We start from the raw sequence: 14,000 nt of genomic DNA, 5'->3' as shown, positions 1-14,000 counted from the left end.
CTCCACAAAGGTTACTGGGAAGGATGTTTGTTAATGGGGAGGATCGTTGGATCAAAGGATTCACTTTGATAAGTGATTAGACCATGATAGTTTTTTGTCAAATATAAATATGTTTTTATGAAAATATAATATTTTCATTTGATATGAACAATTGGGTTAATTCTACGACTGGCGTGAGGTGACAATTGTCGGTGTCGTATAGCGAGGTGACAATTGTCGACTCGAGTGAAGTGACTCTCCATTTGATTTACACGGCGAGTCACTTCACTCGAGTCGACAATTGTCACCTCGCTATACGACACCGACAATTGTCACCTCACGCCAGTCGTAGAATTAACCCAAATTTCTATGTAGAGGAAAATTATGCCGACACTTGAGGTGATGAACTATTCAAAGTTTGTTGAACAAATATCTAAATGTAACATTACTACAGCTGTCAGGACGAAAGCATGTGTTATTATATTTTACTTATTTGAAAAGAAACAAAAACTCGATTGGCTGGAACATCATAGAAAACTCTTATTCTTATGCCGACACTTACAGTGGCGAACCATCCAAAGTTTGTTGAATAAAGTGAACCTTTCGCAAGTCTACACTTGTAGTGTCGAACCATTCAAAGTTTTTTTTATAATTACAAAAATAAAGATAAAAAAGGGGTGTTTTGAAAACAAAAAAATGTCAAACATAAATAATTCATGAATTAGAGTTTATGTCGACACTCACAGTGACGAACCATTCATAGTTTGTTGAAAAATCATATTTGAAAAGAAACAAAAACTCGATTGGCTGGAACATCATAGAACACTCTTATTCTTATGCCGACACTTACAGTGGCGAACCATCCAAAGTTTGTTGAATAAAGTGAACCTTTCGCAAGTCTACACTTATAGTGTCGAACCTTTCAAAGTTTTTTTATAATTACAAAAATAAAGATAAAAAGAAAGGGGCGTTTTGAAAACAAAAAAAAATGTTAAACATAAATAATTCATGAATTAGAATTTATGTCGACACTCACAGTGACGAACCCTTCATAGTTTGTTGAAAAATCATATTTACGTCCTACCGTTGTATCGATTAAATGTGCAGGTATACATATTTTATAGATTAGAAATAGTAGCATGAAACGAGCTCACCAATTGATCCGTCATCCTTGACTGAGCAGCAACAATCCACATTCAGCTTAGCTCGTTTGCTCGGCTATATAAAAGCACTCAGAGAAAATAGGCGCACGACCCGAGAGGGAAAACAACTGACGACTGCTCGGGCTTTCTTGACGCACTGCCAAGGTGCAATCGTCAAGGTCGAAGATCAAACAGAACTAACCGATCGCGGAACTTTTTCACTTCACTCAACCGACGCGCGACATGTTTGATCCTGCCTTCGTCACCTGCTCCCACAGGAGCAAGCGTCAAGGTCAATATATCAAACAGAACTCGCAAAACCGAACTGTCCTGGGGCTTCACAAAGCACTACCCAGCAAGGCGCTCCAAAACTGGGGAAAAAAAATTCTCCGGCAACGAAAATACGCGCGAATCCGTCAGCAAAATCAATCGGACGACGCAAAACCGAACTGTTCTGCTTGGGCTTCACAAAGCACTCATCTAGAAACGGTAGATTGAAGAACAGAGTACACAAACTTGCCAGCTAACCAGCTTGTCAGCTGTCACTTCCACTTCCCCTGCAGCTGACCTCACTTCGCACCCACTGACTGCCTAGATTGCTGAACCTTCACTTCAATAAATCTTGGGTAATCCATTAGGGAAAAAAAACGGAAAAAAACTAAGTCACTTCCTTAAGGTGAAGATGAATCGAAGCCAAAGTTCAAATTTTCAAGAGCACAAATCTGGAGAACCAAACATCTATTTGAGCTAAAAACCTAATCGATTCGTCACCACCAGCTGGTGAACAATCGATTAAGTTTTCAGCTTAAACGGATGCTTGGTTCTCCAGATCCGTGCTCTTGAAAATTTGAACTTTGGCTTCGATTCATCTTCACCTTAAAGCGTCCAAAATACGGCCGTTACCCTATTTTTTACATTCCGCTTTGGTAACACGGCAACACTACACTGCACTGTGACGTCACGCATCAATTTTGATAGGTACTGGTCCTGTTGTTTACAGTTTGGACTTAGTACTTTTTTCGAATCATTCTTAATTTCGTGAAAGTTTGCTGCGAGAAGAGGTCAAACCCACTGCAGATACCCACGGATCGTATTATTCTATCTTCCTACCGTGGAAAATCGTCACCATCAGCATGCTGGTGATAGAAAAGCGAAGATGAAAAAATGATGGAAAAAAGACTAAGTCCGAACGTAAACAACAGGACCAGCAGCTGTCAAATAAGTGAGGTTAGGCTCGTCATATGCAGCGCTCTACACTAAGCTACAGAGAGCAGGCTAAACCCTATAGTGCACGTAAATATTCTAAGAATATAACTTCCTAGAATCTAGTCAAGTAAGTCCAAATACCTCTACTTACCGTAAACGATTCGTTTCCAATCTTCCACCTCCCGCCGTGCCAGCAACAGCATCTTCTGCTGTTCCAGCTGGACATGATAGCAAATCTCCTTTTCCGCCTCTTCCTGTCAAATTATAATGAACGTCGTACTTTTCCTATCTTACATCAAGCTTATCAGTTTTGCCTTACCGCTATGGAATTTATCAGGTCATCTTCGTTTGCATCCATTTTGCTGATTTTTGAATCAAGAAATTTTTTCTCAAAATTTCCGATTTTCAACTGCTGCTCTTTTTTCTGATCGAAAAAGTTTGTGTCAGGGCCGCCGCCGGGGGTGCTCAACTATTTTCTTTGCCATGCCAGAAAGCGAGTCATGCGCGTGCAAAAACATAGAAAACATCGAACTGTCAAAAGTTGCATCAAAACAAAACCGGATCGGATTGAATTGCGCTGAATTTTGTGCGGGAGTTCGAAATAATATCAAGAAATCGCTGTTTTCAACTTAATTGCAGTTACTAAAATATATTATCGGTAAATTATATTGTGAGGAATATTGCAATATCTTTGACAGTGTAAAACCAACGCCAAAATGAGTGAGGAAGATGAGCGTACTCTCTGGTGTGGAAACCTTGCGGAGAAGGTGACGGAGGAGCTGCTGTACGAGTTGTTCTTGCAGGTGATTATCGGGGGAGAGTGGGGCACGATCGCCATTCCATGCAAACTATTTTAAAATAAAGTAGAATCTGATCCCCTATGTATACAATAACTGACGGCTCTATCTAGACGACTCATGTAGATTCAGAATGAAAACAACGTCATGGACTTGAATTTGAAAACTTTCAGAAATGTATTCGTAATTCGTATTAAAGCATGTATTTAGTATTTTTTTTTTTGGTTTTAATGAGACCTTCGTACTTCGGCCCATATGGCGATCTTGCCCTATACCCCTACTTAAAATCAATGGTACATATTTGAATTGACTTCAAACTATTTTGTAGGCCGGTCCGGTAGAAATGGTAAAGATTCCCCAGGACAAAGATAAACGCCCCCGATCGTTTGCATTTATAACCTTTGCCCATGGAGCCTCGGTGGAATACGCTATGAACATTTTCGACGGCACAAGGTTGTTCAATCGGCAGCTGACGATACACAAGAAGAGCAAAAACGGACAAAACGCAGGATCGCCAAAGGTGAACAATCCCCAGCAGAAACCGTGGCCAACAGCAACAACAACAACAGCAGCAGCACCAGCAGATGAACCTCGGAAACATGCCGAACCTGGCCCAGATGCAGTTTGCCAACATGAGCCCGGGAGCAATGACCCAGATGATGATGCAGGGAATGATCAATCAGCTGAGCCAACAGGTGCTGGCCAATATGGGCAACATGCCGCAGAATATGCAACAGAACAAAATGAACCGTAACGATCGCCAGCAACACCAGCAGCAGAAGCCATACTCTCGGGAGAGGGACAGAGACCGGGGTGACAATTTCTCCGGTCGGGATCGGAACGAAGGGGGGGACCAGATGTTCTCCCGGGATAGGGGCAACGGTCGCGGTGACGGAAACAAAAAGCGAAGAAACGAGTATCGTGGAAGGAGATAACATGGGGGAGACTTCGATTGGACTTTTTCGTATTTTATCCACTGTATGTCTTGAGATGAATATGGCGAAATAAATTTAATATATCTTATGTTATGGCTCATTCCACGAGAAAAATACGTTGACTGTCTATTGGTGGTAGCAGATCACTTTCTGAAGACTTGTTCACTATTTTAATGAAAGTCTTAAAAAAGTCTCTATTTTTAGTGGATAGTATCTAAAGGTTTTTAATATAAATCAACATTATTTTGCAGTGATTCCTGGAGAAAGATTTTCGAGGATCCAGAGTAAATAATTTTAAAGCAACATACTAATCGCGTAGAATCTAGAATTCCTATAGAATACTTTCAAAGCCTCCTCGCTGCAGAAATTCAAGCAAATCCTTCACAATCTGCATCTGGAAATCCTCGAGCACTCCAACGCTACTATCTATCCCAGGATTCCTTCAGAGATTTTCCACTAATTCTTCCACCGATATCTGCAGTTGTTACCTACAGAAAAACCACAAAATTTTATTCCAGTTTCCAGAAATTCATTTCGGGTTTTTTTTTTTCAAGAATCCCCAAAAGAATTCCTCTAGGAGTTCCCACGCCGATTTCTCTATTCAAATCAACCTTAGTTTCTCCAAGGAATTGCTCTTAAAATTCCTTGAGGGATTATACCAGGAAATCTATTGAGAACACTTCTAGGAATTCCTCAGTAAATTCGTTCAGGAATTTCTTAAGTTCTTTCGGTAATTCATCTAGGTATTTCTCCATTACTTTAGAGAAAGATGGGCTTTGTAACCGTGCGGTTAGCCAAGGCATTTAGCCGCATCGTGCTAAGGAGTGTGAGTTCAATTCACGCCTCAGGCCGAAAAACTTTCCGACAGGAATATTTTCCGACTGTGCCACTGGGTGTTGCATGCTAGTCCGTTGTCTAGTGTGGTGCTTCATTCAAAAGGCAAACAGCCCACTGGAAGCATTAACGTGTAGTGTCTGTTTAAGAAAAAAAAAAGATATTCTTCTGTTTCTGTTCGGGATGAAAAACTGCGACCAGTTTTCTTCGATCTTTTGTGGTATACCCGTGTCCTTTATTTAGTACATATCGTTGTAGTTCATTACTATTGAGAAACAATAAAGTAGTCGTTTTTTATTCAATTATCATTATTTACCATTTTGCATAGAGCCTCTTTAGAAAAAGATACAGCTATTAAAACTTTTGGAGAAAAACAGTTTTTCATTATTAAAGTCTCACAATCGCGCCCATCATTCACGTTCGGCCACTGAGCTGGTTGAATTATACTGATTTTAACCATGCATCGGTACTCTACTCTAGTGTATCGCATTAGACATTTAGATTTCTTGAAACAAGAAGCTTCGATCCGCTGCTCCACTAATTTGGAATCGCTTGCTTACTAGTTATCTATACATGAGCACTTGAAAAGGTGATCAACCCGCGTTACGGGAATACGATTGTCATAAAGGGATTACTTCCGCAGTTCTTTCAAACATTTGTTGAGTAATTTTTGAGTAGAATCTCCATAGATTCTTCAAAAGTTAAATGAGATTTCTATACCAGCAATTATTCTAGGTATTCATGCAGAATCTTTTCTAGGAATCCGATCATTCTTTTTTTTATTTTCTTAGCAATTAATTTATAAAATCCTACAAAAACTTCTTAAGAGTACATAGGTTTTTTTTTCAATAATTGAAGAAGGGCAACGCCAAAGGCCAAAGTTTGGGTTCACCCCTCAGTATGATGCAAATCGTGCAAAAGTTTGGGTTCACCTGAGCGCACGCGCATCATTTTTGTCAATATCTCAGCCATTTTTCAACCGATTTTAATAGTTTAAAGCTTTTTTGAGCGCAAATAATGGCGCGTACATGATTGGTTTGAGATTTCACAGATTTAAGTAAGTTCAGGTTAACCCAAACTTTTGCACGATATACCATACTGAGGGGTGAACCCAAACTTTTGCACGATGACTTGACTGATGACTTGAAGAGCACTCACGAAATTTTTGCGGAAAAATCTGAAAAGTGTTCAAAATCAATGAAACAGATTTTGAACACTTTTCAGATTTTTCCGCAAAAAATTTCTAGTGCCTTTCAAAGAAATATAAGATTACGATTCTAATGACACCTTGTTTTAAAATTTTGGTCGATCCAATGCTGAGGAAATTAGATATGATTTTTCAGTGTGTTTTTTTGAACAATGTAACAACTTTAAGTAACAATTTAGTACACAAAGCTCAAAAAAATGTTTTTGTAAAAATACATACGAAGTAAGAATAACTCTTTGCTTTGCGAATGCGGCTTAAAGAGTTTCAATTGGACGTGAAATCACAGAGATATGGACTGAACACTTTTGCATGTTTTTTAGAAGGTGAACCCAAACATATGCACGGGAGTGTATATATCATAAATGATTAATGTTACCCCATATCAACTTAATCAAAAAATCACATGAAACATTTTTTTAAACATGCCTAAACCTGTCATAAAACAAAATATAGTACATAATCCCAAGCTATGAGGGGTAGTACTTGTTTTAACAGTATGAAACTTGCAACATTTGCAATTTGATATGATATATTTAACAAATATCCAAAAAACTGATCAATTTTACGGTAGGGGTGATCGGGGCAATATGGGCCGCCTAAGGAAAACGTCATGGAATGTATAGAAAAACAGCAAAAAATATGGTTTAAATGCAAGTGACTTGTACTATAAATGTTATCTTCCATGTTACGTCGATAAATAATGTTAACATCAACTTGCAAATTATTTCAGGAACTTTTTGGAAAACCATGTTTTTCTACGTGGTCACCAACCATATGGGGCAATATGAACCACCCTACGGGGCAGTATGAGCCACCTCATTCAATCGAATGATTTTTATTTAAAACAATATAGAGAAGAGTTAGTGGTGAAGACTACATCATTGGAAAGGAAATTGTATTAGCTTTGCTTGAAATTATTGATTCTAGCGGCTTATTTTTAAAGATACATAATACATAGTAAACAGACCATGTTGTACTAGTACTAAATTGCGCTACTTGGTTCAACGTATTTTCTAGCTAAGTGTTCCACTTGTAATGGTGCATAAAGATGACTATGCAGTAAAAAATAATCTGGTATATTTAAGCAATGCATTTTTATGTTCAAAACATCGTTTGTTTTGCTTTAATCTAGGTGGCTCATTTTGCCCCGCCCCTTCATCTTGAAAATAATATATCGTTTTTCAATAATTTTGTTTACGAACAAATCTAATTTCGCTCACGAACTGTTCATTATGATCAGAAGTTTCAATAGATTGGTAAAATTTACCAGAATTATAAATATAATTGTCTTATAGGCTTAATTAAAAACTGCCAAAATTATAAGCTTTTCATGACGAAGGACAAATTTGTACATTTTTGTAAATATCTTGAGTGTTTAAACGAATATTCTTACGGTTTTTATTGTGGTGGCTATTTGAGGCATCCTTTAGCAGATCGTAACGACACTAGACATTAAAACACTGTTTTTGAGGTCAAAACCGGGGTGGCTCATATTGCCCCGTATGTTCATATTGCCCCCATTGCCCCTCTACTGAAAATTGGTCAAAGTTATGCATTACCTATTACTCCGTGATTGACTAGATCAATCGAAATTGCACAGAGAACCAATGGGCTTGGGACTAGCGAACCATTCTCAATGTGCACAATTCGAGAGTTCAATTTTCAAAAAGTCAATAACGGCGCCGGCCACGTCCTTACGGTCATCGGGGAAGCGAAGGAATGTTGGTGTGGCAACGATTGTTACTAGAGACCGAGATCACTTCTGCATCTCCATGATTGTCACAGGAGGGGGATTTAGTGGGAAGGGATAAAAACTTACATGCTCAGGATTTACCTTGGTAAGTAATGTGATCCATGCAATGTACCTGTATTATAAGTATTAAGTTATAAAATTATTCGAATCAAAAACGTGCAGTCACCTTTGGTGGCGAACTGTACAATGGTTTATGAAAGTATAAAAATATAAAAACAAGCAATAATGCAATCCCGTCATTTGTTATGAGACGAACTGTTCACAGCTTTCAGATAAATTCAAAAATGGTTCAATTGGATGAGCATGCAAAATATGCTAAACGTTTCACTTTATTTCTTTCCAATAATTTCGTTAAAATCTTCGGAAACTCCTCTCAGATGGTGAAGTCTCCGCTCATGACTTTGCAGGTATCGAACAGAAGGGAATTTTTAGGGGAGCAGACAAAAGGACTCAGAAACCTTTTTCTCCAAAGTATCCAACCAGCGTTAGCGTAGTTACGGTATACCTCGTAGATTGGATACTAGTGTTTTTTTATAATCTCATTCAGACTGCTTTCAGAAACAAGGCTAGTGAGTGAACCTTGATCCGGTTTCGAACAAGAAAATCAAAACTATGAATATTTCAATTCCCGGCCACGCCCCTCTTTACCGTAACTTGGGATTGGGGAAGGAAATGTTGATGTATCACTTACTTAATGAGAGGTGGATGTGGAGGTTGGGGAAGGTATGAGGTCAGACGATTCGCCTGAAAAGCTAGTGATAGACACATGGCATTTATTGGTTAAGTGTTATTAATTTAATCTTTTGAATTCCGGCAGTTAAAAGAGAAGAGTATTTTATCATTGGAACCCAATTTTTGTCCACAAAAGTCATATAAATACATTTATTTGTAAAATGATTTGTACTATAGATACTGATTAAAATGCGTATCAACAAAATATCAAAAGAGTAGTATAGCAAATGAGTGAGAAATAATAAAACTTGCCTTATTCAAAAGATATAACAAAAAGTCATAAAACATTACTTTGAACTTGGGAATAAATTTAAGCATCGCCAAAAGTTCTCACATATTTTCTGTTTTCAATAGGCATTGAATGTTATTTTTGTCAAAAATCAAATTTATCTATCATAATTGAAAAACGAGCGCGTTTAGAGGTATAGAACCGATGAAATTGTAAGGAGTCAAATATTTTTTCCCTGAGGTATATTTGTTATCAATTGTGACGATAGTAATCTGAAGCATCAGCGGACCCCTCGCAATGTTTATATTGAGGCTTTTGTTAGTTGTCAGAACGAGAGTAAAAACGTGTAGCAAGATGTGAATTATATCTGAATAAAGATTAGTTTCGTTTTAACGGACAAAGCGTCGTACATTCATTACATTGGCGACGAGAAGATAATTTAATTCGCGGTCAAAGTAACCATGGCGCAAGGGTTGCAGTTTCGGTGTTTCGACGGGGAGACGGAAGAGTGGGAGCTGTATAAGGAGCAGCTCGAGCAGCACTTTGCGGTGAACAAGGTGGAGGAAGGCATGCAGAGGGCGGTACTTATCAATCACTGTGATGCTAAGACGTACAAACTACTCCGAGACCTCTGCACACCGAAAACACCGGCGGAAAAGACATACAACGAGTTGTGTGAGCTACTGTCCAAATATTTTACTCCACCAGTGGTGGTGCATAAGGAACGTCGCAGTTTCCTTCGAGCCAGAAGGCGAGAAGATCCTCCGGAGAGCTTGAACGCCTGGGCTGCGCGGTTGAAAAATTTAGCGTCAAACTGCAAATTGGGCGAACATTTGCAGCACGATTTGCTCAATAAATTTGTGGACGGCCTGGAAGGGAAGGCGTATGACAGAGTATGCGAGGAGGATGAAAGTCTAACTTTTGAGAAGGCGTACGAGATCGCAATGAAATACGAACCGGACGAGATCAAGCCAGCAGCTGTCTTCCATATGGGAAAAGGCAAACGACACTCGGAAGAAGGACAGGCTTGTGCATCAGGAAAACAATCGTCCCCAGGAAGGAGTGTCCGATGTTTGGCGTGCAATCGTCAGGGTCATTTCAAGCGTGATTGCAGATTCAAGGACTACGTGTGCCGGAGGTGCAACAAGCGGGGCCATCTTCAAGCAGCCTGTTCCGCTAGCGGAAACTTTTTCGTTGAAGGACAGGAGCGCGAGGATCAAGATGCACAAAGTGAAGTGAATTTGGAACAAAATTTTATCAGTAAGTCAGGTGCTTCGATTTTTTCGATTGGGAGGAAAGGTTATGAGGATCCACTGGAAATTGAGGTTAAAATTGGAGAGAAGATTCATAAAATGCAATTAGATACAGGAGCAGCAATATCAGTAGTTTCGTGGAGGTATTACGTAAACAACCTGAATGCATACGAGCTAAAACCTACGACATTGAGGTTGACAGGTTACAGTGGTGAACGGTTACTTGTGAAGGGAGTAGTAGAGCCGGTGGTGGTTTTGCATAATATCCACAAGCGAATTGTTTTTGCTGTGGTTGAAAACGGTGGTCCACCGTTACTGGGAAGAAACTTTGTTCGATCTTTCAAACTTGGAATATCATGTGTTAATGCCGTTGAAGACAAAACCAGCCGTTCGTTGCAAGGATTGCTGGATAACCATCAAGGTTTATTCACGGAAGGATTGGGGCTCTATAAGCACGCAGTGGTTAGTATTGAGATGGAACACGATGCCCAACCAATTTTCCGAAAAGCAAGGCCGGTAGCGTATAAGTTTGTCGATAAAGTGGAATACGAGTTGGATGAAATGGAACGCGAGGGTGTTATAACAAAGTGCGACAACTCGAAATGGGGTACACCGTTAGTGCCTGTTTTGAAGGGAGATGGTAGTGTCCGTCTATGTGGTGACTATAAGAGCACGGTGAATCGTCATGTGAAAGATGTTATCCATCCCTTACCGACAGTGGACGAAGTATTTAGCAAACTTAATGGCGGAAAAAAATTCAGTAAGCTTGATCTTTCCAAATGCTATAATCAATTCGAACTAGACGAGAAATCCCGTGAAATCTGTGCTATTTCTACGTGTAAGGGGGTGTATAAGATGAATCGCCTTCCATTTGGAATCCGTCCGGCGTCAGGGATTGTCCAACGTGAACTCGAAAAATTACTATGTGGAATACCGGGTGTACAGAACTTTTTGGACGACGTCCTGGTAACGGGTAATACAGATGAAGAGCATTTGGAAAACCTGGCAAGAGTACTTGAGGTGTTGGAGAAGGCCGGACTCAGGTTGAATCGGTCAAAGTGTCAGTTTTTCAAAGACAAAGTAACGTACGTGGGGCATGTCATCAGTGAAGAGGGCTTAAGAAAAACGAGTGATACCATCAAAGCTATACAAGAAGCGCCACAGCCGAAGAACATCCAGGAGGTGCGAGCATTTGCGGGCCTGGTAAATCATTACGCCAGATTTGTCCGAAACATGGCTGACATCATGAGTCCTATATACAAGCTGTTGAAAAAAGGAGTGAAGTTTATCTGGTCGAAGGAGTGTCAGGCTGCATTTGTGAAGGCAAAATCGGAAATATGCAAAGATGTAACACTAGCTCACTTTAATCCAAATGCGAAGTTAGTGTTGATTTGTGATGCATCGATGGAAGGAGTTTCTGCAGTCCTTGCCCAAAAGGAAGAAAGTGGGCGTGAAAGACCTGTAGCTTTTGCTTCTAGAGTGTTGCATGCGGCGGAGAAAAACTATAGTGTAATAGATCGAGAAGGACTTGCAATTGTTTTCGGTCTTACAAAGTTCTTTCATTATCTAGTCGGCAACAAGTTTGTGATTCGCACTGACCATAAGCCGCTGTTGGCTATTTTTAATCCCCATAAGGGCATTCCAGTGATAGCAGCCAGTCGTATGCAACGCTGGGCCAACTTTCTCGCGGGATTCAGCTATCAGATTGAACACGTCAGTTCCAAAGACAACGTTGCTGATTACCCGTCGCGAGTGCCTTATGAGTCATGGAAGCTCTGGAAGGAGGATGATAGTTACGTTAATTTCCTCAACATGGATGATTCGGTCAAAATAGATTGTGAGGTACTACGAAGAAGTACCGATACCGATCCGGAGCTTAAAATCGTACGGGATTGGCTGACAACGGGCATCAAAAGGGATGGAGCCATCAGTGAAGCGTTCAGAAAAGTTGCAGTAGAATTATCAGTGGAGGACGGCATCGTGATGAGGGGACTGAGAGTGGTTGTACCGATAAAGCTAAGACAAGCCGTGTTGAGTCAAGCACATCGTTCGCATCTTGGTATTGTAAAAACTAAATCGGTGCTAAGAAGTTATGTATGGTGGCCGAACATTGATGCGGAACTAGAACAGCACATCAAGAACTGTTACGAATGTTTGGCGAGTCGACCATCGCCTGAGAGAGCTGAGCTGATTCCTTGGCAACCGCCTGAAAAAGTGTGGGAGAGAGTTCATTTAGATTTCGCTGGTCCGGTGAATGGAATCAGTTACCTGATTGTGATCGATGCGTTGTCAAAATGGGTAGAAGTGTTCCCAACGCTGAAATGTGACACTGAGTTTGTGCTAGAAAAGATGGTGGAGTGCATTTCTCGATTTGGACTGATGAAGGAAGTCGTATGCGACAACGGGTCGCAGTTCACAGCGGCGAGGTTTAGGCATTTTTTGAATGCCAACTCGGTTCGACTGACGTTTACAAGTCCAGGTCATCCGGCGACAAACGGTCAAGCCGAAAATGCTGTTAAAACATTTAAAGGGTCGCTTTTGAAATGTATAGCTGGAAATAAGACCAATGTTCGAGAAATAATTGCCAACTTCCTGCTTGGTTATCGCAGCTCAGTTCACTGTGTAACTGGATTTTCGCCGGCTGAAATCATGCTGGGAAGAAGATTGCGTACTTCGATGGATTTGATGTCTCCCTGTTCTTTGGAAAAACCGACTGCAGTCGAACAAGAAGCAAGGCGGTCGGTTTCGAAGACGCAGTGTTCTCAGATACGAAACTACAAAGGATCCAGGAATATCGAACTTAAGGTAGGAGATAAGGTGATGGCTCGCGACTACACCAATCCGAACAAAGCCAAATGGACGCCAGGAGTTATAACCAGCAGTCAAGGAAAGCGCAATTTTTTGGTGAAGTTATCCAAAAACGATCGAATAATTAAACGACATTTGAACCAGATGATTCGGGACACAAGGAGATCGGAAGTAGTTGTATCAGCAAACGAGGGGGAGCAGACCGAGCGGACGAACTTGTCACCAAAGCCTTATGTGGCACCGGTCAAACGTTCACTGGTAGTCACAGAGGGCGCACTTCAAGCATCTTCACAAGTAACGGTTCCAGCTGTAGCAATCAGACAGGATGATCAGGAGCATTCAAGAAATACAGATAGGGTGGTAGATAGAATTGATGAACTTGAAGAAGGAGATAATGAGAGATATTTTTCGTTTAGAGAATCTGTAAGCGAAGATGAGGAGGATACGATTTTGGTCAGTGATGATAGTAACGATGGTTTAGAATTAGCGGGTTTTGACAGAGGCAAATGGAAATTCCGAGACGGAGTTGGAAGAATGATTAGCAAGTAGTAATTATGCATCGTTGTTATATTTTCAGATTTCAGCATTTAAACTTCTTGAATTTCTCGTAATTCTTTGGATTTTGGATTATATGCAGATTGATCTAAGTGTGGGGGTGTGACGATAGTAATCTGAAGCATCAGCGGACCCCTCGCAATGTTTATATTGAGGCTTTTGTTAGTTGTCAGAACGAGAGTAAAAACGTGTAGCAAGATGTGAATTATATCTGAATAAAGATTAGTTTCGTTTTAACGGACAAAGCGTCGTACATTCATTACATCAATAAAATATGATTGTCTCTAAACTTAACTTTGAATCTATTTATGTTTTCCAATTGCTCCCACTTTCGCCCCCCAAATTCAGTTTTACAAATTTTCGCCCCCCTGAACCTGAGGATCGCCCCCACTGAGAATCGCTGAGCTAGAGTAACAACTGAAAAATTGGAGGACGAGTTAGTGCAGAGATCTCTAAAGGAAATCCTGGTGTATCCCCTGTTAAATAAATTTAGATAAATCTCAGTGGAAATCACTCTAGGACTCTAGTGTAGTATCATGTCTATGGTTCCATTCCTCAAAAAAAAGAACA

General features: G+C 40.2%; 1 protein-coding gene and 1 long non-coding RNA gene across 2 annotated transcripts; one reads left to right on the top strand and one right to left on the bottom strand.

Moving 5' to 3' along the window:
- Window positions 1-2,478: 2,478 nt before the first annotated feature.
- LOC110680764 lies at window positions 2,479-2,795 on the bottom strand. The gene is made up of 2 exons (XR_002502977.1): window positions 2,647-2,795; window positions 2,479-2,581 (listed from the first exon to the last, which is right to left on the bottom strand). It is a non-coding gene; the product is annotated as an uncharacterized LOC110680764 (long non-coding RNA).
- Window positions 2,796-2,844: 49 nt separating this feature from the next.
- On the top strand, window positions 2,845-4,147 carry LOC110680763 (RNA-binding protein 7-like). Its single transcript, XM_021856551.1, has 2 exons — window positions 2,845-3,130; window positions 3,453-4,147. Exons 1-2 carry the CDS (start codon window positions 3,044-3,046, stop codon window positions 3,876-3,878), a joined length of 513 nt encoding a protein of 170 aa, XP_021712243.1. The 5' UTR covers window positions 2,845-3,043; the 3' UTR covers window positions 3,879-4,147.
- Window positions 4,148-14,000: the final 9,853 nt, after the last annotated feature.

This window comes from Aedes aegypti, unplaced genomic scaffold, assembly GCF_002204515.2.
Source record: "Aedes aegypti strain LVP_AGWG unplaced genomic scaffold, AaegL5.0 Primary Assembly AGWG_AaegL5_hic_scaff_1785_PBJ_arrow, whole genome shotgun sequence".
Classification (NCBI taxonomy): Eukaryota; Metazoa; Arthropoda; class Insecta; order Diptera; family Culicidae; genus Aedes; species Aedes aegypti.
The sequence above is the reverse complement of the archived record's forward strand: the minus strand, read 5'-3'. Positions and strand labels throughout refer to the sequence as shown.

What these genes read in the sequence shown, in the direction of transcription:
- LOC110680763 (XM_021856551.1), top strand. Translation starts at nt 3,044, where the DNA reads ATGAGTGAGGAAGATGAGCGTACTCTCTGGTGTGGAAACCTTGCGGAG. An exon ending in TGTACGAGTTGTTCTTGCAG is followed by an intron (nt 3,131 to 3,452) that starts GTGATTATCGGG and finishes ACTATTTTGTAG; the next exon opens with GCCGGTCCGGTAGAAATGGT.